The 27,940-nt window shown below is 62.4% G+C and overlaps 3 protein-coding genes across 6 annotated transcripts; 2 read left to right on the top strand and 1 right to left on the bottom strand.

The window, feature by feature from the left end:
- The first annotated feature begins 444 nt into the window (after nucleotides 1-444).
- CAMSAP3 (calmodulin regulated spectrin associated protein family member 3) lies at nucleotides 445-15,424 on the top strand. 4 transcript variants are annotated; one of them, XM_036845612.1, is made up of 19 exons: nucleotides 445-712; nucleotides 6,188-6,441; nucleotides 6,741-6,863; nucleotides 6,947-7,042; nucleotides 7,226-7,258; nucleotides 8,129-8,176; nucleotides 8,436-8,574; nucleotides 9,177-9,316; nucleotides 9,404-9,497; nucleotides 9,577-9,631; nucleotides 9,782-9,855; nucleotides 10,169-10,238; nucleotides 10,324-11,779; nucleotides 12,967-13,106; nucleotides 13,185-13,441; nucleotides 13,793-13,892; nucleotides 14,300-14,412; nucleotides 14,491-14,609; nucleotides 14,695-15,419. In XM_036845612.1, exons 1-19 carry the CDS (start codon nucleotides 565-567, stop codon nucleotides 14,998-15,000), a joined length of 3,765 nt encoding a protein of 1,254 aa, XP_036701507.1. In that variant the 5' UTR covers nucleotides 445-564; the 3' UTR covers nucleotides 15,001-15,419. The 4 variants fall into 4 exon arrangements, with proteins under 4 accessions (XP_036701507.1, XP_036701504.1, XP_036701505.1 ...); XM_036845609.1 differs by lacking the exon at nucleotides 7,226-7,258 and having other exon boundaries at nucleotides 12,877-13,106; nucleotides 14,695-15,424; XM_036845610.1 differs by lacking the exons at nucleotides 7,226-7,258; nucleotides 8,129-8,176 and having other exon boundaries at nucleotides 12,877-13,106; nucleotides 14,695-15,420.
- A 1,025-nt stretch (nucleotides 15,425-16,449) lies between these two features.
- XAB2 (XPA binding protein 2) lies at nucleotides 16,450-26,161 on the bottom strand. The gene is made up of 19 exons (XM_036845614.1): nucleotides 26,083-26,161; nucleotides 24,831-24,979; nucleotides 24,404-24,527; nucleotides 23,973-24,170; nucleotides 22,869-23,003; nucleotides 22,625-22,789; nucleotides 21,154-21,298; nucleotides 20,528-20,679; nucleotides 20,296-20,415; nucleotides 20,027-20,158; nucleotides 19,792-19,923; nucleotides 19,575-19,688; nucleotides 18,127-18,289; nucleotides 17,832-18,022; nucleotides 17,489-17,611; nucleotides 17,233-17,404; nucleotides 16,892-17,021; nucleotides 16,657-16,760; nucleotides 16,450-16,562 (listed from the first exon to the last, which is right to left on the bottom strand). The coding sequence occupies exons 1-19, from the start codon at nucleotides 26,131-26,133 to the stop codon at nucleotides 16,501-16,503; spliced, it is 2,562 nt and encodes an 853-aa protein (XP_036701509.1). The 5' UTR covers nucleotides 26,134-26,161; the 3' UTR covers nucleotides 16,450-16,500.
- Nucleotides 26,162-26,391: 230 nt separating this feature from the next.
- On the top strand, nucleotides 26,392-27,924 carry LOC118891840 (protein PET100 homolog, mitochondrial). Its single transcript, XM_036845621.1, has 4 exons — nucleotides 26,392-26,467; nucleotides 27,197-27,283; nucleotides 27,435-27,467; nucleotides 27,773-27,924. The coding sequence occupies exons 1-4, from the start codon at nucleotides 26,441-26,443 to the stop codon at nucleotides 27,854-27,856; spliced, it is 231 nt and encodes a 76-aa protein (XP_036701516.1). The 5' UTR covers nucleotides 26,392-26,440; the 3' UTR covers nucleotides 27,857-27,924.
- Nucleotides 27,925-27,940: the final 16 nt, after the last annotated feature.

Genomic DNA, 27,940 nt, shown 5'->3' with positions numbered 1-27,940 from the left:
ACACTCAACACCCTCCTTCGCCACCCAAACACGTCCAGAGATGCACACACTGATGCGAACACAGACACACGTTCTTGCACGCTCACAAGACACAATGAGAAACAGGTGCACACGCGCGCGCGCTGCCTCCAGGCCGGGGATGACAAGCTCACGCTCACATCTAAGGAAACACTTCGGCAGGCACACACACCCGCAAGCAGAGGGTCCCTCATCCTCCCCAGCGCGCGCGCGCACACACAGGCGCGCGCGCGCACACACACTCCTCCGCAGCCTCCCCCGCCACCACCGCAGTCTGGGCCCGCCCCACCCTGCGGCGGCGAGGGGCCGGGAGAGGCGAGGGGACAGGGTCGCGGGCCAGGCCCGGGGGCGGGGCGCACCTGGGCTCCGCCCCGGGGCGGGGCCGACGCAGCGTCGCGAGCGCGAGCGGCCGCACCTGGCTCGCCTGCGGCCGCGGCGGTGACGGTGGTGGTGACGGCGGGCCCGGTCCGGGTGCTAGCGCGGCGCAGCCCAGCCCAGCTCAGCCGGAGCGAGCGCAGAGCCGGTGCCCGCAGCCCCGGCGCCGCCATGGTGGAGGCGGCGCCCCCCGGGCCCGGGCCGCTGCGGAGGACCTTCCTGGTGCCCGAGATCAAATCGCTGGACCAGTACGATTTCTCGCGGGCCAAGGCGGCGGCCAGCTTGGCGTGGGTGCTGCGGGCCGCGTTCGGGGGTGCAGGTACCAGGCCGGGGGAGAGGGGGCGGCAGGTGCGGGGGGCGGGGCGCCGCGCCGGGGAGGCCGGGGCCGTGGGAACAATAGCGCCGGTCGCCGGGGGTCCCCGGGCCCGGGCCCCTGCGCGCCGGGCCTCTGGGCTTCCTGCTCGGCCCAGGCGGTGGACTTTGCCCGGCCGGCTGCGGGAGCGCGGTGGGGGTGGGGCCGGCGGCCCAGCTCCGCGCCGGGACCCGGGCGTCCCGGCCCCCAGGTGACCCGGGCAGGGTGTGCGGGCCGAGTGGTGTCTTCCACTGCGGGCCTCGCCTGGCCGCCCTCCCCCCCTTTACACACTCACATCGTGCGCGCCCGCGAGGACCCCCGCCCCCGTCCAGCCCGGACGCACACCCCGCGTCGGCCCTGCCTGCTCTGCGGGCGGTGAGGGGAGCGGGAAGCCCCTGTTTCGCCTCCACGGCCCCGGCCGGCGGCTGGCAGCTGTGACTTATTGCCCCATTTTGCTTAGGAGGCGGGCGAGCCCAGCAGAAGGGAAATGGCTTATCCAAGATCGCCGGGGGTGGGGGCCCAGGTGCAGGGCCTTCTCCCACTTCCTGCCCCCCGGTCCACGTGTGTGAAGAACTCAGGCCATCCCACCGGGGAGGATGCGAATGGGTCCCTAGGATTTGCGGCCCAGGGAAGGCTCAGTAATGGCCTCATGCCAGAGCTGAGAGTCAGGGCCTGGCCGTGGGGAAGACGAGTTAATTAATTAAGGTCTGGGCTTTCTTGGGGGACGCCCTGCCCTCCCACTGGTCCTGCCCACTGGTCTTGGCACCAGCTGAGCACAGCCCATCCTCCCTTCAGTGGCCTTCCCAGATCAACCTGTTCTGGGTGTGGGTCTTGGTGACAGCTGTCCGTCTCCTGGTTCCGCCTGAGCCTGTCTTTCTCCCAGTCTCTTTCCCTGCACCCTCCCAAGCAGGGCCCACTCTGGGGCTCACCTACCCACAAGGATCTACTTGAGAAAGGGGGTGGGGGGTGGGGGGATGGTTGGCGGGGAGAGACCCAGGTCTGCCCCAGCCCGTCGCATCCCAGGTTATGAGGCCACAGAGGACTCAACTTTGAGAATCAGAATTGGCTTTGAGTCCCACGCTCCACCAGAATGTGGACGAATTAACCCAATTCTCTAAGCTTCTGTTTAGTCCTCTATAAAAGAAGGCATTTGTTCACTTTGTTATCCATTTCACAAATGTCTGCGGGGCACCCACTAAGTGCCAGGGCAGTGCTGGGGTGATTGGGGTCCCAGTTCCTTCTTTCACAAGGTGAGGGAGACTGAGCACAGGATTATTCTGTTTCTGGCACACAGTACATACTAAGTGGTTGTTGCTATTCCTGCTGCCGCGACCAGTGGTATTTTTATTAATGATAATATTATTCATCATCTGGTCAGGGGACAGAAGAGAAATGACTATTCCATTTCCCAGAAAGAAAAGTCAGGTCCCTGGGGGATGCCCTGACTCACCCGGTTCTGTTCTCACTGACCCAGCTCCCCTGCGTTGTGTGACATCCTCCCCGAAGTTCACGTTGCATCTGTCCCCCACCCACATTCTCTAAACAGAGGGGGACTGAGGAAGGTGGGACCCCAGGCTCTGAGCGGGAAGTGGGGAGCAGAGCCCTGCTTGGTTCATGAACTCTGGGACTCTTTACTGATGCCTGTTGGGTGCCAGGCCAGTGCTGGGCGCTCAGGATGGAGAGACGAGGATGAGACTTGAAACCAGATCATTGCTGCTTAGAGTGATAAAGTCGGTGATGTCCAGTTAATGTCGAGGCGTGCTGCAGGCCTTCCAGTGAGCAGGCTGGGGGAGGAAATCCCTGAAATCTTCCAGGGAGGGGAGGAGAAAGGAAGGCTCCCAAGAGGAGGGAGCATTTGAACCTTGAAGGGTGTGTAGGAGTTTGCCAGGGGGAGGAGACCAACAGCGAGTTCTCCGAGAAGAGCGTACAGGTCCCAGTGGTGGCCAGGAGTGGCCAGGGAGATGAGGGAGTCTGGTGCAAGTGATGAGGGCCTCTCAGGCATTGGATGGGGAATCTGAGGGCCCTGGGGAGCCATGGAAGGTGTTTGGGGACTGACCAGATGAGATCAGATATGCAGTTGCCCCGGGGGAATAACGGCTGGGGGAAGGGGTAGTTCTGATGGCCCCAGGGTACAGGCGTGAAGAGGCTGGGCAGGAATGCAGGCTAGTGGGCTCCACAGAACTCAAGCTCAGAGATAAGGAAGGGTGGCATCTTTATGCAAGTTTGGGAAACACCACATGCAGTCCCTTAGGCTGCCAGAACCTCCAGGTGATGCTTAGGGAACTAGGGTCCCATCGGCTCTGCCCCTTACTAGCTCTGTGATCTTGGCCAAGTCATCTTAGCTCTCTGGGCCTGTACAACAGATAAGAATAAGTCTCGGAATAATGCAATGAGCAAATGCACACAAGGCGGTGGTGGTGGTGGTCCAAGGGCTAGCTGCGCTTAAGCTGTGCTGTCCAGTGTGGTAGCCACGAGCAACGTGTGGCCTGTCTGAATTGCGAGGTGCTGTAAATGTAAAATACACAGTGGCTTTGGAAGACTTTGTGTCTTCCAAAAAAAAAAAGAAAGTGAAATATCTCGTTAATAATGTTTTTATGTTGATGACGTGTTGAAATGATGATAGTTTGGATATATATTGGGTGAAGTATATTACTAAGTTAATGTTACTTGTTGCTACTTTTTTAATGTAGCGACTAGAAAATTTTAAACTTCCTGTGTGGCTCACATTCTATTCCTATCGGACAGGACTGCTGTACAGTAAATGCTCAATAGAGCACTTTATAGTATAGAGCGGTGGTCCTCAGCCAAAGATGAGTTTGTCACTTAAGGGACATTTGGCAGTGTCTGGAGACATTTCTGGTTGTTGCTACTTGAGAGGACAGTGCTCTTGGCATCTAGTGAGGAGAGACCAGGGATTCTGCTAAACATCTTAACAATGCACAGGACAGCACCCCCCCCCCGCCCCAATTCCCCACACCTCAGCCCCACTAAACACAAAATTATCCAGCCCCAAATGCCAATTGTGCCGAGGTGGAGACAGACTGGTGTAAAGTAAGGAAGGACTTGATAAACATTAGCTATCGGTAGCTGTAGCTCAAGTTGTCATCTTCAAGGCCCTGACAAGCCCTGCAGGAAAGAAACTTTAATTTTGCCGATGGGAGCAGGAAGCAACCGGGAGCTGGAGAGAGGAGGAGGAGGGTTTGGCTTCAGGGAATGCCAGGAGCTGAAACCAGATGACTGATTGGATGTTGGAGCGGGGAGGTGGGGGGGGGAGAGAAGGAGAGATGGTGATCTCTCACTGTGATGGGAACAGAGAGAGGGAGCACGTTTGGAGTAAGACGCTGAGCATGATGGGCGATGCCTGGGTTTCGGCAGGTGGCAGTGCTCAGATGGCCGTGGAAGCCATCATAGTAGCGGGGGCAAGTCCATTGACAGGGCTGCTCAGACAGAGCTGTTGGGAGCCCAGCATCAAAGAGGCATGTCAGGAGGTGGCCTGGCTTGAGTGGTGGGAGAGAGAGAAAAAGATGCCAGGGGGAGGAAGTTTTCCGGAAGAAGGAGGTACTCGGCAGAGAGCCCAGGCAAGATAGTGGGCGTTGAAAGGCCACTGCTGGCCTTGGGGAGGCCGGGAGCTAGGAGGGCAAGGGCAGATCAGGGAGGTTGGGACGGGCGTAGGGTGGAAAGAAAGAAAACCTGGAGAACTTTTTTTTTTTTTTAATTGAAGTGTAGTTAATTTACAATGTTGTGTTAGTTTCAAGGGTACAGCAAAGTGATTCAGTTATACATATATGTATTCTTTTTCAGATTCTTTTCCAGTATAGGTTATTACAAGATAATGAGTATAGTTCCCTGTGCTATACAGTAGGTCCTTGTTGTTTACCTGTTTTATATATGGTAGTGTGTATATGTTAATCCCAAACTCCTGATTTATCTCCCCCGCCCATCATTTTTGGTAACCCTAAGTTTGTTTTCGATGTCTGTGGGTCTATTTCTGTTTTGTAAATAAGTTCATTTGTATCATTTTTTTTAGATTCCACATATAAGTGATATCATATTATGTTTGTCTTTGACTGACTTCACATAATATGATAATCTCTAGGTCTGGAGAACTCTTCTTTCAAGGGGCAGAGAGATGGCCCAACTCTACACAGGGTTTGGGTATTAAGTAGGAAGGTCAAGTGTGAGTTTAGGGGGTAGGAAAAGAGCGGGGGGGGGCAGGGAGGGGCTGAAAACCAGGGTGCCTGGGTCCTTGTAGGTGAGGGCAGGGGCCTCTGGAGAGCATCGCTGTGAATTCAGGCACCTGAGGAAGGCCTGGTACGACACGTTCAAATGTTTTTAAGCAGTAGAATCCTGCCCCCTCCCATCCTTTCAAACACACGCAGAACCCCAGTATACAAAGCAGCAGCTCTGATTGGGATGAGTTGGGGCCTCCCTGGAAGACCCATATGGGCACATCCAAACGCGTTGGCCTCTGTTGCCTCCTGTCTGCCTCCCAGATCTTCCTGGTGGCTTATTCTGACCTTTCTCCTCCCCACCCTTGGGTCCCACTTGGTTGGGGCTCTGCCACCCCTCCTCCCTCCACATGGGGCTTCCTCAAGCCTCTTCCTACGCTGCCCCTCTGTTTCAGGGTTTCTGTGGCTGCCTCAGCCCCAGCCCCTCCTGTACCCCCATCTCAGCCACCACCCTCTTTCCCTTGCCTTCCGCCTCCCTCTGTCTCTCTTCCCCCTCACTCCCAATGGGGCCCTGGGTGCCTCTCCCCCCCTCCCCTTCAGTCACCAAGTTCAGGCCATTCACCCCCCCACAAAGTGTCTGCAGTCTGTCCCCCTCCCCCATTGCATGCCCTGCCAGCCAGCCCCCCGACTCCACAGCTCATCCCACCCCCTGCTTAAGGCCTGGGTTTGAATCCCAGTCCAGAGCTGTGTGGCCTTCTTGGTGCCTAGGTTTCCTCATCTGTAAAGCGGAGTTACCACGTGTGCCCTGGCTGCTTCTTCCTAGGGTTGCCTTAAGGCAAAGCGAGTCCGTTGGGGTGGTGTAGGGCACCCAGGGAGATCGATTAAGTCACATTGTCCATTGTCGTGCAGTCCTTAGGTGAGGGCGAGAGGGGTGGCTACAAGACCCCGCCCATCTGGCCTCCGCCGCCTCTCCTCCGGGTCCGAGAGCCCGCCAGCTCCCCGAGGCACGTGCTCTCTCCCACCTCCTCGCCTTTGTATGCAGACCCCCTGCCTGGAATACCGTCACCCCTTCCTCTGGCAAACTCCCCCACACCTGCGCCTCGTGTCTCAGCCCAGGTGCCCTATTCTCCCGTCCCGGTTCCATCCTCCCTGGTCCACACCCGCAACGACCCCCCCCCCCTTAATTGGGTCCATGTAATTGTATGTATGCGGAAGGGTTATGTCCGGTGGCCCTGACCCGCCATGATCCACCTCCCCCTCCTCGCCCCGGCAGAGCATGTGCCCTCGGAGCTGTGGGAGCCCTTCTACACCGACCAGTATGCGCAGGAGCACGTGAAGCCCCCGGTGACGCGGCTGCTGCTCTCGGCTGAGCTCTACTGCCGGGCCTGGCGCCAGGCGCTGCCGCAGCTCGAGACGCCCCCCAGCCCCTCTGCGCTACTGGCCCTGCTGGCGCGGAGGGGCATGGTGCCCGCGCTGCCCGAGCGCCCGGTGCAGGAGGCCGACCTGAGGCACCAGCCTATCCTCATGGTAGGCCACGCCCCTACCTCGTTAGGTCCCGCCCACCAGGCCTGGCTCCTCCCCTCATGGCTGCTCCCACCAGGCCAGGCTCCTCCTACCAAGCCTGGCGCCTCCCAAAAGGCGCTAACTCTGGCTCCTGAGGGCTTGCCTACCCGGCCCACCAGATCCCTAAGGCCTAGTTTGTAACCTCAAAGCTTGGACTGCCTCCCAAGCCCCTCCCACTTCGAGCCCCTCCCACCGCCAGGTTCTTCCTCTTTCTTCTCCCTGGGAGGCGCTCTGGTCTCACCCTTCAGCTCTTGCCTCCACAGGGAGCCCACCTCGCTGTCATTGATGCCCTCATGGCTGCCTTCGCCTTTGAGTGGACAAAGACACTGCCTGGTCCCTTGGCCCTGGCCAGCTTGGAGCACAAGCTCCTTTTCTGGGTGGACACGGTAGGTGGGGCTTGGGCCAAGGTGGGCTGGCGGGGGCCAGGATCACCCAGTGACTGGAGCACTGACCTCTCCCTGCTCCCCAGACCATCCGGCGGCTGCAGGAGAAGACGGAGCAGGAAGCTGCCCAGAGAGCATCTCCCACGGCCCCTGCCGATGGGGTGGCCCCAGCGCAGACTTCGGTGAGCCTGGGGCGATGGATGGAAGGAAGGAAGGAAGGGCGGACCCTCGAGGGCTGGGTGGGCAGGTTGGAGCTGTGCCTCGAGGCCGTTCCTGCACTGGGGGTGCTGGAGGTGACTCTCTCTCTCTCTGCCCTCTCCCCTCTGCCACCCCTGCCACTCTCCTCTCTGCCTCTCTGGCATCAGTGTCCCACACGCTGGTACTGGAAGCTGGTTCCTGTAAGTGGGGCTGTTTCTCCGCCCCATCTGCCTGCCCCGCTTGTCGCTGTCTGTCTGTGTGTCTGTTTCTGCCTGCCTGTCCTGCTCCCTCTCCTATCTCTCCCCAGATATGAGCAAAGGAAGTAGGACCCCAGCCCTGGGGGGACAGAGAGAAACCCTTTGGGAACCAAGGGAAGGGGGGAATCTCTGCTGTTCCTGAAAGGACAGACTTCTCCCCGGTACATGACTCACCTCCCAGTAAGCAAGAGGCTTGTCCACTTGAGCCAAGGTGGGGAGAGGGAGGACCCCAGACCGTCAGACACATGGATCTTGACCCCAACAGGCAGGGCACATGGAGAAGACCCCTCTAGCCAAGAGAAAGATCCTCAAACCCAAAAGAGGGTACAAGAACATTCCTAACTGAGACTCCAGCTTCCCTAAGGACAGCTCCCTGGTCTCAGTTTTGGGGGCAGTGGGGTGTCCATCCCTGAAGTACAACAAGGGGAAAGTGACCACTGCAAGTGGCGGGGGTAGGTTTTGGGCTGAAGTCCCTGCCTTTGCTCACTTCAGGGCCTCCTTCCCCCCACACTAGGGCCTGGGTTGGGGGTTCCTCTCCTGCCTTCCTGCTTCCTCTGCATCCCCTCCCCCAGCTGGGACCTGGGTCTTTTGTTGGGGGGAGAGGATTCCCTGCATGAGTGGCTGCTCTGTGGGGTCCCTCCTGGCTGGGAGGAGCTCGGGTCCCCAAAGCCAGCCAGGGCGCAGTCAGGGAGCTGGATGGCCAGGGCTCAGGACAGGGGTCAGGGCTATCTCCTCCCCCGCCGGAGGTGTGCTTGGGGGCCCAGCAAGTCAGCACCCCTCCCGCCCCGCTGACAGCTGCTCCTCTCCCCCCAGCACGCAATTGCCTTCTGTTTGAAGGAGTCGGGGAGCAAACCCCCCATGGTAACGTATCCCCCACCCCAGGGTCCCAGGAGTCCCTGTCCCCAGCCCCCGCTGCTGGCCTGGCTGCTCGCAGACACCTCCTCTGCCTCTTGCTGCTACCCTTCCCCTGCTCCAGGCTGGCCCCCCCACTCTGGCTCTGGGACCCCTGGCTTCACGCCCCCTCGTGGCGGAAACCCCAGGCCTCCCCGCCCAGCCTGCATGACTGCTGACCTGGGGGGGGCCAGCTTGACCTCTGACCTGACCCGGCTCCCACCCACAGATCCGATATCGCAAGGACCGCGCCGTGGCCCGACGCACCCCCTGCTTTCCGACCGTGACCAGCCTCCAGGACCTGGCAAGTGGGGCTGCGCTGGCCGCCACGATCCACTGCTATTGTCCCCAGCTCTTGCGACTCGAGGGTGAGTGAATGCGCCTGAGCCAGACCCCGTCCTTGCAAGCCTGGCACCCAGGCATTGGCGTCTGTCCCCAGAGTAGTGCAGCGATTATAAGTGCAGCTCCCAGAACTGGCAGACCTGGGTTTGAACCTCTCTCTTCCCGTAATGAGCTGTGTGACCTTGCACAAGTGTCTAAACCTCTCTGCGCTTTATTCAATTCAGTCCTGCAGCAAATACTGATAGAGTACAAACTGCCAGATCCTGTTTTAGGTGCCAGAGATCCAGCCAGAACAATACAGACACGTTCCTGACCTCAGGCGGCTCACATCCTAGTTGGGAGAGAAAGACAATAAGTTCAAGAGGAATGTTCCGGATGTTAGGTGCTCTGAAGGGCACTGGGTAGTCAGGATTAGCTTTCTGAGTTCTTGGGGGAGTAGCACTCCAGGTGGTGGGAACAGCAGATGCAAAGGCCTGAGGAACAGCCTGTCACGGTGCACACCTTGTGAAGGGGGCCTTGCCTGGCTCGTCAGAGGTCCTCTGTGCATGTTGGCTGCTGGGCCCCCGCTTCCCCGGGGCCCCATCCTCCTTCCCTTAGAGCTGGGGACGCAGGCATCCTGTCCTTACAGAGGTGTGCCTCAAGGACCCCATGTCTGTGGCGGACAGCCTGTACAACCTCCAGCTGGTGCAGGATTTCTGCGCCTCCCGCCTTCCTCGGGGCTGCCCGCTCTCTCTCGAGGACCTGCTTTATGTCCCACCGCCCCTCAAGGTAAGGCCATCTCGGGGCCCTGTGGGCCGAGGGGGGGTGTGTCGGGTGCCGTGCGCCTGGTTGGCTGACCCTGCTTTCCACCTCCAGATGAACCTGATGGTGCTGCTAGCGGAGCTGTTCATGTGCTTTGAGGTGCTGAAACCCGACTTCGTGCAGGTCAAGGATCTGCCTGATGGTCATGGTGAGGCCCGACCCTGGGTCCGGGGGGCATGGGGGCGGGGGAGGCCAAGCCCTGCCTGACCCTCCGCTCTGTGCTGCAGCTGCCTCCCACAGGGCCACGGAGGCCTCCCCACCTCAGAACAACAGCGGCAGCAGGTACCACTCCCCTGTTGGGTTGAGACCACACAGCCACAATGGGCTCCTCCTCCTGCGGGGACGGGGAAGGGAGATGATCTGGTCTCCACTCCCAGGAGGGGTGAGGGAGGGGGAGAGGGGGCCCCTCGGCTGATGCGCATCTCTTGGCAGTTCTCCTGTCTTCAACTTCCGCCATCCACTCCTGTCGCACGGCAGCCCCCAGTCCCCACTCCGAGGATCCACAGGTGAGGGCAGGGAGATGGCTTGTCACTGGAGACCCCCATCCAAAGACCACCCCAGCTGACCTCATGTTGTCCCTCTAGACCCCTCCATTGGGTCCCTCTGGCACCTGAATGACTCCTTGGTGACACTCATTGGCCCCCACAGTGACCTCCCCAGTGGCTCCACAGGACCCCCTAGTGACACCACCCACAGTTATCCATCCGCATAATGACCCATCAGCGACTCACCCATTGACAACCCGTGGCTGACGCCACCCAGGGTCCCCAGTGACCCCCCAGAGTGAGCACTGAGTGACCACTCACTGCCCCTCCCCAGGCTCACTGAAGTCCTCCCCGTCCATGTCCCACGTGGAGGCCCTCGGCAAAGCCTGGAACCGTCAGCTCAGGTGAGCGCATCGCAAGGGCCCGGGCAGTGGAGCGGGTGGGGCCCAGGCTTGTCCCAGGGGCTGACCCCTCCCTCCGGCCGCCCAGCCGTCCCCTTTCCCAGGCCGTGTCGTTCAGCACTCCCTTTGGCCTGGACAGCGACGTGGATGTTGTCATGGGAGACCCCGTCCTGCTCCGCTCCGTCAGCTCAGACAGCCTGGGTCCCCCACGCTCCGTGCCAGCCCGGACCCCCACCCAACCACCCCCGGAGACTGGCGACCTGCCTACCATCGAGGAGGCCCTGCAGATCATCCACAGTGCCGAGCCCCGGCTGCTCCCGGATGGGGCTGCCGACGGCAGCTTCTACCTCCACTCTCCCGAGGGGTCCTCCAAACTGCCACTGGCTTCCCCCTACCCACCCGAGGGGGCCTCAAAACCACTGCCCGACGGGCCCACCAAAGCACCCACCTACTCGTCCCACCCCGAGGGCCTCTCGAAACCGTCTCCCTGCCCAGCAGGGGAGGTATCGAAACCGCCAGCCCTGTCTGAGGGCTCGCCGAAGGTGGCGGCTTCGTCCCCAGTGGCCAGCAACTCTGAAGTGAAGATGACCAGCTTTGCTGAACGCAAGAAGCAGCTGGTGAAGGCCGAGGCTGAGGCAGGGTCCCCGGCAGCCACCCCAGTGGCACCAGAGGCCCTGAGCTCGGAGATGAGTGAGCTTGGAGCCCGGCTAGAGGAGAAACGCCGGGCCATAGAGGCTCAGAAGCGACGGATCGAGGCCATCTTTGCCAAGCACCGCCAGCGACTGGGCAAGAGCGCGTTCCTGCAGGTGCAGCCGCGGGAGGCCGGCGGGGAGGCAGAGGCGGAGCCGGGCCTGGCCCCTGGTGGGGAGCGGCCGGCAGGCGAGGGCCAGGGTGAGCCGTCGCCACGGCCGAAGGCAGTGACCTTCTCGCCAGAACTGGGCCCGGCGCCCCCCGAAGGGCTGGGGGAGTATAACCGGGCGGTCAGCAAGCTGAGTGCAGCGCTGAGCTCGCTGCAGCGGGACATGCAGAGGCTCACGGACCAGCAGCAGCGGCTCCTGGCTCCGCCAGAGCCCTCCGGGCCCGCCCCGCCTCCCGCCGCGTGGCTCATCCCTGGTCCCACGACGGGCCCCAAAGCCGCGTCCCCCAGCCCCGCCCGGCGCGCTGCAGCTGCCCGGCGCAGCCCCGGGCCTGGCCCCAGCCCCACACCCCGGAGCCCGAAGCACGCGCGGCCCGCGGAGCTGCGGCTGGCGCCCCTGACGAGGGTGCTCACGCCTCCCCACGATGTGGACAGCCTCCCCCACCTGCGCAAGTTCTCGCCGAGCCAGGTGCCCATGCAGACGCGCTCCTCTATCCTTCTGGCGGAGGGGCCGCCTCCCGAGGAGCCCGCGGCCCGGCCTGGCCTCGTCGAGATCCCGCTGAGCAGCCTGGAAGAGCCCACGGCTGAGGATGAGGGAGACGGGAGCCCCCCTGGTGCTGAGGATTCCTTAGAAGAGGAGGCGTCTTCAGAGGGAGAGCCCCGGACCGGGCTGGGATTCTTCTATAAGGTGAGAGTCACCTGAGCAGGTGGGGGAGGGGCCGTGGGTGGATGGATGGATGGTCAGGGATGGGGGGTGTGGATGGGTGGGCAGGTGGCTAGACAGGTGGACGCATGGATAGGGCTTTCCCAGTGGATGGGCCAACAGATGGAGCTGGTGGGGGAACAGAGGTGGATGGGTGGTTAGCCAGGCGGCGGCTGGCAGACAGACAAGGTGTGTATGTCCAGATGGACACATAGATGGGGTGGGTGGATAGACAGAGGGAGAGCAGGTAGTAGACAGTTGGACAGGGGTGGGCGGATGGATGGATGGGTGGGTGACGGACAGATGGACAGGAGTGGGTATACAGACAGATGGGGCTAGGGTCCTCTATGGCATCCCCTCCCTCCTGCTCCCTCCTTCATCCCCTACCGGCTCCCCTTCCTGACTCTTCCGTATCCAATCACTCTTCTTCCTGTTGGCATCCCCAGCCTGGGCCACCACCTCTTACCTGGACACCTGCAGTCACGTCCTGATTGGTCTCCACTGCCCACCCCTCACCACACACCAATCCCTGGCCATTTTCAACTGAGCGGTCAGCAAGATTTATTTAAAATGTAAATTGGACCTCGTCACCCCCTTATTTAAAACCCTTCTGTAGCTCCTCTTTGCTCTTAGAATAAAAGTCTTTCCCATGGCCGTAGGCTCTGCTCGCCCCTGACCTCATCCTATGGCATCCTCCCCAGCTCTGCATCCCAGCCACACTGGCCTCCCTGCTGTTCCACACCTGCTAGGCTTGTTCTGGCCTCAGGGCCTTTGCACTTGCTATTCGCGCTGCCCAGAATGCTCTCCTCACCGCTCACCCCTACCCAGTTCAGTCCTCATCATCCTTCTCCGAGGTTGCTTCCTCCGGGAGGCCCCTCTCGGTGTCCCCGGGCCAGGATAGGTCCCTCCCCACAATGTAGACTGACAGCAGCCTCTGCTGGTGTTCACCAGTGTTGGTGCGATACCTGATTGCCTTCCTCGTTGGGTTAAGCGCTTGGTGTGCCCAGAACCCAGCATGGGGCTGTGCGCACAGCAGGTGCCCACCCAGTGCCTTCAGACCAATTACAAAAACTCAAGGACAGGTGAGCGGCTGGCAGGCTGGGTCGACACAAGATCAGACTCCAGCCGAACCAGGGGAGGGACAGCCAGCTACACTCGGTGCCTGCCCCCAGGATGAAGACAAGCCCGAGGACGAGATGGCCCAGAAGAGGGCCAGCCTGCTGGAGCGCCAGCAGCGGCGGGTGGAGGACGCGCGGCGGCGGAAGCAGTGGCAGGAGGCCGAGAAGGAGCAGCGGAGGGAGGAGGCTGCCAGGTGAGGCTGGGCCCAGCCGGGGGAGCCCTGCCACTGGCGTGCCCACAGCCTGACCGCTGCAATCCCCTCAATCTGCAGGCTGGCCCAAGAGGAAGTAGCCCCTGCCGGCTGGGCCCCAGCCGAGGAGGAGGTGGGCCCCCGGCGGGGGGACTTCACGCGGCTCGAGTATGAACGCCGGGCCCAGCTGAAGCTGATGGACGACCTCGACAAGGTGCTGCGGCCCCGGGCGACAGGGAGCGGGGGGCCAGGCCGGGGCGGTCGGAGGGCCCCCCGGCCACGCTCCGGTTGCTGTGATGACTCGGCCCTGGCACGGAGCCCAGCCCGCGGCCTGCTGGGTGAGGCCCCCGTGGGTATGTGGGGCGGGCGGTGCAGGGTACGTCCGCAGGGCCGAAGCGTGGGCTCACAGGGGTCAAGGCTTCCACAGGGATGTGGGGCCGCAGCGGGGTGAGGGCCATGGGCAGAGCTGGCCTGGGGTTCTCTCCACAGCGTAACAGGTGAAGGGCCGCTTCGCACAGCCTGGCGTGGTGGGTGAGGTGGGGCAGTCATTCTCCAGCGAGGCCGCGCAGGGCGAGGGTCTTGGACAGGGCTGAGCGCACATCCCTCCCCAGCCGCCCAGCTAAGGGCCCCTGGGCGAATGTGGAGGCGGGGGGACTCGGGGGGGCCTGACCCGCCGCCCTCTGCTCCAGGCTCTCGGCTCAGCAAAGTCTACTCCCAGTCCACGCTGTCTCTGTCCACCGTGGCCAGCGAGGCCCCCGGTAACCTCGGCGTGAGGAGGCCCACGTCTCGGTGAGTTTAGCCTGGGCGGGCAGGTGTCTGTGTCCCAGGTGGCCTCTCAGAGAGAGAGAGAGAGAGAGAGAGAGAGAGAGAGAGAGAGAGAGTGTGTGTGTGTGTGTGTGTGTGTGTGTGAGTGCCTTAGGAGGCTGATATGGCACGAGGGAGTGCATCTGCCACCAAAGATGCAAGGATGCACACCTGAGAGACGGGACCCGAGGTCGTGCCTCTCTGCTCCCGTGTTCAATGTGCCCGGGGCCGGAAGAGGGCCCTGCGTGGACTTGGTAGCCCAGATGATGTCAGTGGACGCGTCCTGCCTGCTCGGCTGTGTCCTGGGCTCGCCCTTCCCGGGTCCCACCGCATACTGATTGGGAGGCTTCGTCCGCCGCTGACCGCACCCCACCCCACCCCTACCCCCGCAGGGCTCCATCTCCATCCAGCCTCATGTCCCCAAGCCGCCTGCCTGGCAGCCGAGAACGTGAGTGGGAGAACGGCAGCAACGCCTCCTCCCCGGCCTCAGTGCCTGAGTACACGGGTAGGTGGGACTTCGGGGGGTGAGCACCGGGCCCCACCGGCGGCCCACGTCGTCCCTGCTGACCGCCCCGCCCCCTAGGTCCACGGCTGTACAAGGAGCCGAGCGCCAAGTCCAACAAGTTCATCATCCACAACGCCCTGTCGCACTGCTGCCTGGCGGGCAAGGTGAATGAGCCGCAGAAGAACCGCATTCTCGAGGTGGGCCTGGGGCGGGGCTGGGGCATGGCGGCGGGCGGGTCGCCGGGGCCCTGCTGGCCTGGCTAACTGCTTCCGCCCCCGCCAGGAGATCGAGAAGAGCAAGGCCAACCACTTCCTGATCCTCTTCCGCGACTCAAGCTGCCAGTTCCGGGCCCTGTACACGCCGTCCGGGGAGACGGAGGAGCTATCGCGGCTGACGGGCTACGGCCCCCGGACGGTCACGCCCGCCATGGTGGAGGGCATCTACAAGTACAACTCGGACCGAAAGCGCTTCACCCAGATCCCCGCCAAGACCATGTCCATGAGCGTGGATGCCTTCACCATCCAGGGGCACCTCTGGCAGAGCAAGAAGCCCACCACTCCCAAGAAGGGCAGCAGCACCCCCAAATAGCCCCGTCCCGGGTGCTCCGCAGGCCGGGCCCCGTGTGCTCTGGCCACCGCCCTCCTGGGGGACAGCCCAGAGGACAGTCCGTCGGTATGCCCGGGTCCTGTCTGTCCCCCCGTGACCTCGCCTGGGTGGGGCTGGAGTCCCCACCCCCTAACTTTGGTCCCGTCCTACTGTGGGGGCTGAGCTGGGAGGTTCAGGGACTCAGGGCTCAGCTCAGTCCCCCGTCTGTCCTCCCCACCTTCTCGAATAAAGTAATTTAAAGAGAGCTCGACTGCTGGCGTCTCCCCGAGGCTGGCTGGGGTGCCCGGTGACATCTCTGCCCGAGACGGGTTCCCACACTCGCCGGCTGTTCCCTGTCTCCCGTTCCCTCTTAAACCTGCTCCGGCCTCTCCTCTGCCCCCTCGACACGACCCGCCCCCCAGGGCCCCGTGGCCGCTTCCCAGCTGCCTCTTAACTGACTTCTGGGCACCTGAGGCCTCTGGCCAGCCCTCCCCGCCCCGCTCGCTTCACTTTTCTCCTCAGTGCGGCTGTTATTATCGGCCCCTCCTGGCATTTGGTCCTTGGCCAACTGCTAAACGTGATCTCTCCTCCAGCTGTCTGCCTACGTTTCTAGGCTCCGTGACCACCTCTGGGCCGGGGGTTCCTGTTTCCCTCCTCTGAGCTCCACGTCCAAGGGTCTGGTTGCCGCCTTGGCATGGCCGCTGGGCGCCTCAGGTGGAGGAGCTACATCACAAGCTCCAGCCGGGCAGAGCTCGGGTCTCCCTGCAGCTCAGCCTCTCCAACGCCACCGGATCCCGCACATTCTCCTCCCGAGGGCCTCTCTGGCTCGCTCGCCTCTCTCTGTCCCCGTGACTGCACCCCCAGTCACCTCCTGCCACAAGCCGGTCCCCACAGCAGCCTGCCTGGCCTGTTCAGGGCACAAATCTGATTAAGTCCCTGAATGCTTAAAATCCTTTACTAGCTTCGAGCCCGCTAATGGCTTCCCAGAGCTTAGGACTAAGGACCACACCTAGGCCACGGCCCATGGCTGAGGTCTGGCTCCTGGCAGCTGTCCAGGGAGAGAAGCGCCTCGCTAAGATCAGAGCTGGCTGGGGCCCGCCTGCCTCCGGAGCTCTCAGCCGTCTCTGCCCAAGGGGAGGGGGTGCCCTCACCCAGGGAAGAAGGGTTAGTGGTGGGGAGGCGGAGTATCTCTACTTGCTGATAGGGAGGGGGACAGGGGCCCCCTCCAGGCTCAGGGCCTCAGGCGGCAGAGAGACTGGCCTCTCAGAGCCCAGAACTGCTCTGCGGGGTTAGGGTGGAGCGTGTGCCCTGGCCCAGAGCCCAGCTGCCCCACCTCCCCACACCGGCCACTCTGGGGGGTGGGGTGGGGGGCAGGGTGGCACTGAGCTGGCAATCCCACGGGCACCTAGGCAGTAGGAGAGGTCGGGGAGGAAGGAGGCTCAGACCAGAACGTACGAACACAAGCTTCACTGGGGGAGCGGTGGAGGGGGTAGGGGATGGGAGTCAGTCTTCCTTCAGGCTCCCGAACACGGCGGCCGGCACGCTCTGCTGCTCCAGACGCACCTCTGGGGGTGAGGCGAGGAGGACTCGGTCACCTTCCAGGAGGGGGTCCTGCCCCCGCCTCCGCCCACCACCCCGCCTGGCCAGCCGGCCTCTTACCGTTGGGCTCCAGGTCCATCTCGTCCTCGTCCTCGCCCAGCTCAATCTCCTCCGGGTTGGCCTGCTGGGCCAGCTCGGCCAGCTCCTCCCGGGAGGCGTCACTCCTGGGGAAGGTAGGCGGCCGGGGGAGGGGGCCACACTGCTCAGCTGGGCCCGGCAGCCCCCCAGCCTCCCCGCGCCTCCCCTGCTGAAGAGCTGGCTCGCTCCCAGCCCCGCTCCGCCGCCCCGCCCTCACCTCACAAACAGGATCTTGCTCTGGGCCCGCGAGGGCTGGTCCTGCTCGGCCTCAGCCGCCAGCTGCTCGGCCCGCTGTTCCAGCAGCTTCATGTCGTCCATGCCGCTCTGCCCGGGGGCCAGGTCGGACACTGCGGGGGAAGCGTGGGGGTCAGATGCCGTGGGCAGGCTGTCCTCAACCACTGCCTTAGGTGCCTGCGTCGGCCTGGGTGCCGCTGGGCGCCCCCCGACCTGGGCCTGAGGCCCCGGCCCTCGAGGCGTTCCCAGCCTGAGGCACGGAAGGCAGAGGAGACCCTGATGCTCCCAGACCCGGGAGACCCGCACTGGGCCGCAGCTGCTCACCAGTGCCCGTGGCGCTGCCCGACACCTTGAGCATCTGGGAGGCCATGAAGTTGACCTGCGTGTTGTACGTGGCCTGCACGCTGCGGCGGATCCGCAGCATCTCCCGGATGGTGTCCTCGTTGCCGTGCCGGACCTCGAAGTCCTTCCACGTCTGCCAGAAGGCCCCGGTCGTCTGCGGAGGGGCGGGGCCGGGGGACGTGAGCCGGCTGGCTCAGCCGCAGACTCCCACACCCACGGGCCCGGGACCCGTCCCTACCCGGGGGTCACAGATCTGCGAGCAGAAGCTGTAGATGGCCCGGGCGCGGTCGATCTCCCCGAGCTTGCACTCCATGTCCGCGAACCGCAGGCACATCTCCCGGGCGTGCTCGTCTGACAGCACCTGGGCGGGGTCGGGAGGGATCAGGGAGGGTGGGATGTGAGGCGGAGGGGGCCGCCCCTCTCAGGGAGCCCTGATGGTTCCCAGCACACCAGGCCGGCCCCTGGGCGGGCGGGCCTCCCCACAGACGCATCGCGCAGGCTCGCTCGGATCCCTCGCCTACAGGACCCCTTCTTCCCCCTCCCTACCCCCAGCTCCCCACCCCCACCCCTGCGGCGGGCACCTCGATGGCCTTCTGATAGATGCTGCGGGTGTGGGTGACCCCGTAGATCTCGGCTGCCCGCTTGATGTAGATGTTGAACATGTCGTACTGCTGGGCAGGCTCCACGGCCCTGGTGGCGCGCTCGTACACGGCCATGGCGTGCCGGGCCAAGCCCCACTCCTCCTCCAGCTGCGCGTACAGCAGGTACAGGGCTGTGACAGGATGCGGCGGGGTGGGGGTGGGGAGGTCAGAGGTCAGTGGCTGGGCCCGTGATGCCCCCCCCACCCCCACACTGAGCCTGCCTGGCCCTCCTCACTCTTTGCGTATTTGGGAGGGCAGCCATCCAGCGCCTGCTCAAAGAGGTCCCGTGCCCGCTCCAGCTTCTGGCCCCCGTAGCGGGCGATGAACTTGGTCAGGTAGGTGCTCCAGATGTCGGACACGTTGGGCCACTTGAACAGCGAGATGCCGCGCTCGTACGCCTGCCCCAAGGGGGAGTCGTGTGAGTCCGCAGGGGGAGACTCCTTAGGGCTCAGCAAGTGGGCCCCTTGTCTGCCCACCCCTCCCCATCCCACTTCTCCCTGTGATCACGTGATCAGAGCGCAGCCAGAAGGGTCTGTGTGCTGCCTGTCTCCCTGGACAGACTGCAAGGACCCCAAAGACAGAGCTGGACTAGGACTCACTGAGATCAGTCAGTGACTTTGTGGCTGAAGAGGCGCGTGGAACCTCAGCTCGGCAGACACTGGAGCCCGGTGTCCTGGAAGACGGTTCACCACCCAGGCAGAGGGGCGGGGCCTGCCACTCAGGCAGCAGCGGCACTCGCGTGCGTGCATGACCTCCCCGTCCACGTATGTGCACAGTCCCCACGTGTACACGACAAAACCTCAGACAGTGGGGCAAAGCCCCGCCACACGTACACATGCACGTGGAAGACACCCCACGTGCCTACAACCCGTAGCCTGAACAGCAAGGCAGGGACACCCCCACACACAGAGGCAGAACTCCGTGCCTGTGACAGGCTGACCTGTGTCCCCCCAAATTCAAGTTGAAACCCTAACTCCCCGTACCTCAGAACGAGACTGTGTTCTGAGATAAGATCTTTAAAGGAGTAACTAAGTTAAACTGAGAGGACTTCCCTGGTGGCGCAGTGGTTGAGAATCTGCCTGCCAAAGCAGGGGACATGGGTTTGAGCCCTGGTCCGGGAAGATCCCACATGCCGCGGAGCAGCTAAGCCCGTGCGCCACGACTACTGAGCCTGCGCTCTAGAGCCCGCGAGCCACAACTACTGAGCCCGTGTGCCACAACTACTGAAGCCCGTGTGCCTAGAGTCCGTGTTCCGCAACAAGAGAAGCCACCGCAATGAGAAGCCCGCGCACCGCAACGAAGAGTAGCCCCCGCTCACCGCAACTAGAGAAAGCCCAAGCCAACCAACAAAGACCGGATGCAGTCAAAAATAAATAAATTAAAAAAAAAAATGAGATCATTAGGGTAAATTTCATTCCAATACAACTGACAGCCTCACAAAAGCAGATCTGGGCACAGGAGGGACACCAGAAACACACAAAAAGGTGTCCATGTGAAGACACAGTGAGAAGGCAGCCTCTACAAGCCAAGGAGAGGGGCCTCGGAGGAAACCAGCCCTGCCGACACCTTGATCTCGGGCTTCCGACCTTCAGGACTGAGAAAACACATCTCTGTTGTTTAAGCCTCCCGATCGGCGGTGATGGCAGCCTGGGTAGGGGACAATGCCATCCGGGGCCCCCTCACCTTGAAGCTCTCCTCAAAGTACTTGTGCTCCTCCAGGAACATGGCGTAGTTGATGACGATTTGGGGCGTGGCGATGCGCAGGTCCAGGATGCGGTCATAGACGGCTTTGGTGGACTGTGGGGCAGGGGGCCGGTCAGAGCGTGTCCCGGGGGCGGAGTCAGCGGCCCCCCGCGGGGCGTGTCCCATCCCACGCCCCCATCCCATCCTGGCAGCTCACCTGGAAGGTGCCGAGGCTCTCCTCCAGGTCGGCCAGCATTGACCACACCTTCAGAGACTTGTATACGCGGTTCTGCACGGGCTCCGAGCCGTCGAAGTACTCGGCGCGGCGGGCGGGCAGCGCCGTCGCCTTCTGCACGGGCAGTGCCAGCAGGGGGAAACCCACGGCGGGTGTCCAGGACCAGATCACACACCCTGAGGCTCCCCCACCCCCCCCATCCCGGGCTTGTGTTTACTCGCAGCAGCCGCAAGGCCTGGTCATAGTTCTCGTGCCGCAGCTCCAGCTCGCCACACTCGCACCACACGCTGGCCAGGTCGTCCACCTGCTTGAAGCTCACCTTGGTGGCTTTCTCCAGGATGACGCGGGCCTGTGGGGCGGGCAGAGGCCAGGTTGAGACCCCGCCCGCCCGCCCGCCCCACCTGTGGGCGCGGGGCGGAGGACCTGTAAGTACTAGTACATGCGACGCGCACAGGCGACACACGGCACTCACAACACGGCACTCACGTCATCCAGCTGCCCGTTGTCCTCGTAAAACTTGGCGAACGCAACCCACAGGGTGTGGGGCTTGCCGGTGGCCTTGAAGGGGTCCACAGTCTGCACGGCCTCCGTGTACGTGTTGATGATCTGGGCAGGAGGGGTGGGGTCAGGCTGGGCGGGGCCCTGGTCGGGGAGGGCGGGGCCTGGGGACGGAGGGCGGGGCGCGGATGATGCCCCTGGGGGCGGGGCCGCCACGTACCTCCCTCGGGCGGCCCTGGTGCAGGGCCACGCGCTTGTGCCACTCGTGCACGTGGTGCGGGTTCTGGCGCAGCAGGACGCTGTTGAGGAGCAGGGGCCGCCGGCTGATGAGCTGCTCAAAGCGAGCCAGGCGCAGCTCCAGGTCCACGTCGTCTGGGACCCGTGGGAAAAGCCGGGAGCAGTGGGGTAGGCTTCAGCACACGGCCCCCTGGCCACCTCCGTCTCTCAGCTCTCTCTCCCTTCAGCCCCCAGCTCCTCCGCCACTGTCCATCCGGGCACTCCCTCCCTGAGCTGCCCCAGGGCCACCCTGACCCCGTGCTTGCCCCAGGGCCAGCCTACTCTGGAACCCCCTCCAATCCCCACCATGCCCCCCAGCCCTTCTTCCCGGCCAAGCTCTGGCCCAGGCCCCCCTCCCCACCCCTGCTGTCCACCCAGCTCTCCCTTCCTGCCAGTGTCTGGCCCAAGCCCCACTGAGATGTGTTCCCAGTCCTGGCTACTTGCCGACATCCCACCCGCACCGCCCATTCAGACTCCCTCCCTGCTGGCCTCTGACTCCAAGACCCACGTCTCCCCTGACCCAGCCACTCGGGACACCCCCAGCCCCTGCGGTCCACCCCTCCTGCTCACCCTCCTCCTCCCGCCCCAGCTCCGAGGCAGTCTCCATCTTCGCCGCGATCATGCTCTCCTCGAACTGGGCATAGCTGTCGAACACCTGGGTGAAGTCCCGCACGGTCATCACGGTCCGGATGGCCTCCTCGTACACGTCCCGCGCCTGTGGGGATGGGGAAAGTGCTGGCAGGGGAGGGGCACGTGTGCCCACCGCATGGACACAGGGCATCCGGCAGCACCGCCCTTGGCACCAGTCCCAAATCAGCACCGCTGCAGGGCCTTCCCCGGGCCCACCCAGCTCCGTCAGTGCCCAGCCATGGTCGGAGCTCCCCTCCCCTCCTCTGCCAGAGTGAGCTGGGGGCCTCGGCTCCTCATCAGTAAACCAACGGTGACAGCCCCTCATGCAGACTCACTGTGGGGCTCGAGTGAGATGCACAAAGGGTCTGGCCCCAGTGAGACCCAACAGGCGACCAGCCACCCTGCAGGGACCCTAACCTCAGCTTGCCATGGAGTGCTCAGTCGTTGCTACAAAGTACCCCTCACGCCTGCCGGACCCCCTTTCTCCAGCTCACATTCTCCCAGTCACCCCCCCACCAACCCCCGAGGGCAGCATGAAAGGAAAGTGCTGGCATGGGCGAGGCACATCCCCACCAAGGGCGGGCCCGTCACTCTGCCCCGTCCCTGGCTGATCCTGCCCCTGGGTGATCCTGCCCCTCTGCCTCTGCCTGGCCGCTGGCTCCAGCAGCCTCCTGGCCGGTCTCCTGCTGCCGGCCTCGGCCTGTGCATTCTGCTCAAAGTGTCAGCCTGAAGGGTCTTTGTAAGACACACACCTGGTCAGGCCTATGTCCTGCTCGCGGCTGGCTGGCTGGCGGCTCCCCGCAGCAGGACACAGCCCGCCCCTCCTCAGCCTGCAGGGCTCCCCGTTCCCAGTCCTTCACCACCCCCTCTGAGCCCCGACTGCAGCCCCTCCCTCTCACTCTGCTCCCCCCGGCCCACCCCCTCCCCAGCCAGTCCCAAGCCAGCCCCTCTGGGGACCTCTCAGAGCTCCACACCCCGCCCCCGCCCGGCCCCAAGCTCGCCACTCCATGGCCCGATGAGGAGAACAGCCAACACGGACACTGACAGAAACACCAACGCCTCAGAGGGACCCTCACACCGGACACCCGCTCGGTGCCTGAGTCCCAGTAGGCAAGGAAGTGACTGTTGCTCTCATTCTGCAAATGAGGCCACCCAAGCTGAAGCAGGTCCAAGGCCAGAGCAGAGAGATCCAGGTCTGGCTGGCCTGAGGTGGGTGCACTCGCCGGCAGGGCCGTGACGCCTGCCCCTCCCCGCCTTCAGAAAGGCAAATGTGCACGGCGTACACACACACAGGTGCCCAAGCAGTCCATGTGCACGTTTTCTGCTCACACGCGTGTCCTCAGGCATCCCCCAATACTACGTGCTGGAGGGAGACCCCGCCCCGCTCCCAGAGCCCCGCGTGCTCAAGCACCTTCTCGAAGTGACCGCTGCGGATGTAGTAGTCGGCCAGCGAGCACCAGAGCTTGCCCAGTTGGTCGGTGAAGCGGGTGAGGCCCCCGCGGATGATGGCGTCCACACTGAGAGACTGCACCTTGTCTGGGTTCTGGGAGATGAGGTCGCAGAGCTCGTGCCACAGCTGCAAGGCACGGGAAGGAGCGTCACCCTTGTCCCTGAGGGGGCGAGCCCTCCCGCCCAGCCGCCACCCCGGGGCCCACCTGGTAGTTGGACTTGCCGGCCTTGGACACGAAGCGCTCGTCGTTCACCACGGTGGCCAGGCGCTGTGCGGCCTCGTCCAGCCGGTCGCTCGACTTGAGGTACTCGATGTACTCCTCGGCACTCTCGGGGCTCAGCTGGGCACCCACCCACCCGCCAGCTGTCAGTGGGGCCACAGGGCCATGCCACCGTGCCCCCTCCCACTCTGGGCTCTCTGTCAGCCGCCCACCACTGTCCCGGGCAAGAGCTCGCCCCGCACACCCACTTACAGCCACACCTGTCCAGCCTGGGCCGCACTGGTCCAGCTCCAGCCCTGACTGGTCCAGCCTCAGCCCTCACTAGTCCAGCCTGGGCCCTGACTGTTCCAGCCTGAGCCTCACTGTTCCAGCCTGGGCCTCACTGGTCCACCCCCAGCCCTGACTGGTCCAGCCTGGGCCCCGACTGGTCCAGTCTCAGTCCTGACTGGTCCAGCCTGGGCCCCACTGGTTCAGCCCCAGCCCTGACTGGTCCAGCCCCAGTCCTGACTGGTCCAGCCTGGGCCCCACTGGTCCAGTCTCAGTCCTGACTGGTCTAGCTTAGACATCAGTGGTCCAGCCTGCACAGGCCAAGACTTGCTTTCATCACAAGCCCCTAAACAGTACTATGCTAAGCATTTCACGACGCATAAGAGACATTATAAGTTCAGGAAAACTGCACAATGCCTCCCCGCTATTTGCACCTCGACTCTCAGCCCTGCCTGTTATCTGTTTCCCCAGTCGTTTATCTCCTATTCCCTGCCCTCCCATGGTTGCAGTTTTACCCTGATTTGTGTGGTCAGGCCACATGCATCTGTCTGCAAAGTTAGACTGAAAGCTCCGTGGAGGCAGCGACTGTCTTAGCCACGCTGTCCCCGGCACCTGTCTTAATGCTTGATGTGGTAACTAGCAAACTGTCTGGAGATTAAACACAGAACTCACAAACAAAACTCTGTCTTAAGAAGCCTTGTTCCCATATTCTGTCTGTTAGGGCAGACAGTGTCCCAACGAGCCAGTTTCTGGAAAGTCTTGACCTGGGGGACTGGCCCACCCGCCTGAGCCTGGCCCCATCTCGCCCACCGAGGGGCTTACCTTGAGGAAGCGCCGGTAGCCCCGCACGGCGGTCTCAGGCAGGGGGTGTGAGCGCAGGAAGCGCAGGTACAAGGGCCAAATACGAGAGTGCTGTGTGATGGGCAACGCTCGGAGGGCACGGTCGAAAGTGCGGCGCGTGTGTGTGACGCGTCCCTGGTCCATCAGGAACTGGCAGTAATCTAGCCACAGCCGGGGCATCTGGAGGTGTGGGGAGAGGCAGGGTCTGAGCTGCCAGCACCACCACCAGGCCATGAAGACACCAGATGTCCATTGCAGCAGGACCCGGAACTCCCGTCCCCCTGGAACCAAGTCTCGCTCAACCCTGAGTGCACAGAGGCCACAGGACTCCAACCCCCTGCTCTGTCCACCTCCGTGGACTCTGAGCCCCACCTCCCCACTCATCCCCTGGCCCAGCCAGGCCCCCTCCCCACCTTGTGCATGAACACAAAGGCCCTCTCGTGGCAGTTGTTGACATCTTCGTAGGCAGGGTCGGTCACACAGCGATGCTTCACCTGTGCCCGGCGCGCCTTCAGGTAGCGGTACCAGAGTTTGTAGCTGGGGGGATGGGGGGAGAGGGGAGGGGCAGACAGCGATTGGTCAGCTTTATGGACCTCGGGACCCTTCATTCTGCCCCACGAGACAAGTGCTGGGAGAAGGGGCCCAGGGAGGGGTGACAAGTCTCTGCGATGGGAGAATGGCCGGGACGTCAGGGAAGGTGTGCTCACTGATCAGGGGATGTATACTCGGCGACACAACACATAGCAGTCTCATGGGACCTACTAGCAAGTTCTGGGGTGACTGGATAAGGTGGGGTGGGTGTGGGGCTGCGGCAGGCAGGGCAGCTGCAACCAATCTCACCTGCAGGGCAGCAGCTTCAGCGCCCGCTCATACAGCTGATTGAGTCTGGGCTTCGGGGCACCCTGCTTAAACTCAATGTAGCGGAGCCAGCATTTGACGGAGAACTGGTTCCGCATGATTTCCTCCTCATAGGGGAGGTCCTCCTCCTCCTGCCAGGGCCGGGGTACGGGGAGAAGACAGACCTGTTCTCAGAGCCTGCGTGCAGCACGACTCCACTCCAAACTCCAGACCCCTCCCCAGGTCCCAGATCCCACTCCCCACCATCGGGAGCCCGGTCACCAGACACCCAGATACCAGGAATCTGGTCCAGACCCTTCAGAATACTACTGCCTACAATCTGACCCAGACCATCAGACTCCTTGGTCATAGCGTTCTAGGCCAGATATGAGACTGTCACCCAGACATCACTCGTTTGGCCTTCCTAATCAAGCTATCCACTCTCTGGCCCAGATCACCAGACTCTTTTGCCACCAAGACCCTGGTCCGACGCCAGGCCTCTGCCCTAGACGTCAAGTGTCACCTCCTCACAACATGGCTCTTCCCAGACACCAGACGTTTGGCACCTCAGGCCCCCGCTAGCCAGAGTCTAGCTCAACTCTGCCCCAGAACTTAGAAGCTAGACCCTTATCTCAAAAAGAAAAGTATGTACAAGATGCCTAGCCTTTAACTCGAGACACCAAGAATCTAGTGAAGATGCCAGGCTTCAACTTCAAACACCAAGCCTTTGACTCTTCAGGATTCCACGGGCCATCGCCTGATCAGCTCCACATCACCCGGTCTTTACTTCTGATTCCAGGGTTCTCCCGGTCCAGACACCATGCCCTTATCCCAGAAACTATAACGCTCAGGACCAAACCTAGACCGTTACCCAAGACACCAAGATTTTACCACTGAAACCAGAGACCTGGACTGGTCGTCATGCCTTTACTTCAAACACCAGGCCTCTCAAGATTGAGCTACGCGAGTCTCCCTTCTCGCCCACTCCCATTTCCGCCCCAGGCCCAGGACGCCAGGCCCTGAACTTCAACCACCTGCTCTTTACTCAGGTCACCTGGGCTCTAGCACCAGACCTTTGCTCCTGACCAGCCTGGTCCGTACATCATGATCCGGTCTCTGGCCCGTAAGGGTCCTCCTGCCCTCAGACCGGCATAACTTTGGCCTAGATCCCCCGGGCGGCCAGGCCCGAATCTCCTGAGGCATCTAAGTCCCAGTGCCCCCAGGCAGGCCACCCCCGGGCCCGCCGCGGACTCACGAAGACAAGGTCCGGCCGCTCGGGCCTCGAGAGGCGCGCCATCACCACCATTTTCCTGGCACTCCAGGTACGCGCAGGAGTCGCGTTATAATGACGTCTCCGGCTGAAGGCCCGCCCCCTCGAACCAGGCCCATTTCCTATTGGTTGAACCCTCCCCGATTGCGCGCCCTGCGTTGTTGACTTTCACGTAGACGTCCAGCTACCGGAAGCAGAGAAGAAGCGCCCGAATATGACGTCATCACGAAGCTCATCGGACCAATCAGGTTCAGCAGTGGAACCCTCGGACTCCCAATGAGCTGCTGTCTTGCTGGATGGTTGGGTTTGGGCGGAAGTGGCTTTGAAGCCTGAGAAGAGCGAGATGGGGGTGAAGCTGGAGGTGTTTCGGGTCAGTGAGGAATGGAGCGGTTGCAGGCCTGAGCGCGGGGTCTTCCTGGTTGAGGAGGAGGCTCTGAAAACGGGGACCTCTGAGAGAGGGAGCTCTGGAGCGAAAGCTCCTGAGATTTGAGAGGGACCTTTACGGTTGGAACCCCATAGAAGGGGGCACAGGGTTCGGGGCTCTGGGAGGGCTGGTGTGAGGAAAGCCTTGTGAGAAGGGTGATCTGGGGAGGGGGCTCTAAGAAGGAAGGCTTCAGGTTCTGGGGGAGCTCTCGGGGTCATAGTGGGTGTGCGTCTTTCTCGTAGGCATACTCCTAGAGTTAGGGGAATAGACTGAAGAATGAGGCCTAGGTCTGGATGTGCTCCGGGATCTAACTGGGGGTGGGATAATGAGGTCTCAAAGAGATGCCTTTACTGTAGTACGAGATTTTCTGTTCCTGGGGCGAGTGTGTGTGTGTGTGCGTGTGTGTGTGAGAGAGAGAGTGTGTGTGTCTTTCTTTGAGAGGGAGTCTCCCAGACTCGGAGGGGGCTTTTGGAGGGGGCTCTTGGATTATGGAGGCTAGGCTTTAAGGTGTGTGGCTTCTGTACCCTTGATGGGAGTTTTGGGGTTCTGGGGGCGCTGGGGAAGCACCACTGGTCTCTGTCAAGGGATGGTCCTCCAGGCTCTAAGCAGCCTCTGCACAGTTTTGGGGGGTGGGGGTGACTCCTGGCTCTTCTTATCCCGCCCCTGCCCTTCCAGATGACCATCTACCTCACCTTCCCTGTGGCTATGTTCTGGATTGCCAATCAGGCCGAGTGGTTTGAGGACTATGTCGTACAGCGCAAGGTGGGCACAGGTTCATTCCGGGGATGGGGGAGGGTATGGGGCACCAACCTGATGGGGACCAGTGTCTGCCTCCCCTGAGCCAACCCTGCCCCGGATGTGGGGCTCTGGAGGCTCCTGGCTTGTGTATCCAGCTGTGACTTTGTCCCTACAGAGAGAGCTGTGGCCCCCTGAGAAGGAAGACCAGGTAAGCAACTTACTTTTTCTCCCATCAGAGGAGGGAGGAGCCTGGGTTCCTGTGGCCATGATGGGACCCTCACTCATGGGCAGGGAACCGAGAGTGGAGGGACACGTGATTTCCTTACTGCCCTGTCCCTGAAGGTTGAAGGTAATCCCACTTGGACCCGGGTTATAATTGGCACAGGCTTCCAGTGTAGACACTGAACTGTGAAGTGGTGGTCTGGGGGATTAAGGGGAGGGGTGCTGGGAAAGAGGTCCAGGCCCTGAGGTGTGTACGCCCCTCCTTCGTTCCCATCCCACTCCCTTACCCAGCGCCAAGAGCTAGAAGAATTCAAAGAAAGGATACGGAAGCAGCGGGAGGAAAAGCTCCTTCGTGCTGCCCAGCAGAGGTCCTGAGGCCTCCCAAGTGCCTGAATCCCTGCCTCTCCGCCCACAGAATGACACACATACACGGTTCTTCGTTGCTCGTGGAAGTGTTTT

Source organism: Balaenoptera musculus, chromosome 3 (genome assembly GCF_009873245.2).
Source record: "Balaenoptera musculus isolate JJ_BM4_2016_0621 chromosome 3, mBalMus1.pri.v3, whole genome shotgun sequence".
Classification (NCBI taxonomy): Eukaryota; Metazoa; Chordata; class Mammalia; order Artiodactyla; family Balaenopteridae; genus Balaenoptera; species Balaenoptera musculus.
This window is presented reverse-complemented; position numbering and strand designations above follow the sequence as displayed.

Bases quoted from the DNA above. Each gene is read 5' to 3' on its own strand.
- CAMSAP3 (XM_036845609.1), top strand. From the start codon at position 565: ATGGTGGAGGCGGCGCCCCCCGGGCCCGGGCCGCTGCGGAGGACCTTC. The intron at 6,864-6,946 runs GTAGGTGGGGCT...CCTGCTCCCCAG, and splicing joins TCCTTTTCTGGGTGGACACG to ACCATCCGGCGGCTGCAGGA. The intron at 9,498-9,576 runs GTGAGGCCCGAC...TCTGTGCTGCAG, and splicing joins GGATCTGCCTGATGGTCATG to CTGCCTCCCACAGGGCCACG.
- XAB2 (XM_036845614.1), bottom strand. From the start codon at position 26,133: ATGGTGGTGATGGCGCGCCTCTCGAGGCCCGAGCGGCCGGACCTTGTC. The intron at 20,416-20,527 runs GTACGTGGCGGC...CCTCCTGCCCAG, and splicing joins ACCAGGGCCGCCCGAGGGAG to ATCATCAACACGTACACGGA. The intron at 20,159-20,295 runs GTGAGTGCCGTG...CCCGCCCCACAG, and splicing joins ACAACGGGCAGCTGGATGAC to GCCCGCGTCATCCTGGAGAA.
- LOC118891840 (XM_036845621.1), top strand. From the start codon at position 26,441: ATGGGGGTGAAGCTGGAGGTGTTTCGG. The intron at 26,468-27,196 runs GTCAGTGAGGAA...CTGCCCTTCCAG, and splicing joins TGAAGCTGGAGGTGTTTCGG to ATGACCATCTACCTCACCTT. The intron at 27,284-27,434 runs GTGGGCACAGGT...TTGTCCCTACAG, and splicing joins ACTATGTCGTACAGCGCAAG to AGAGAGCTGTGGCCCCCTGA.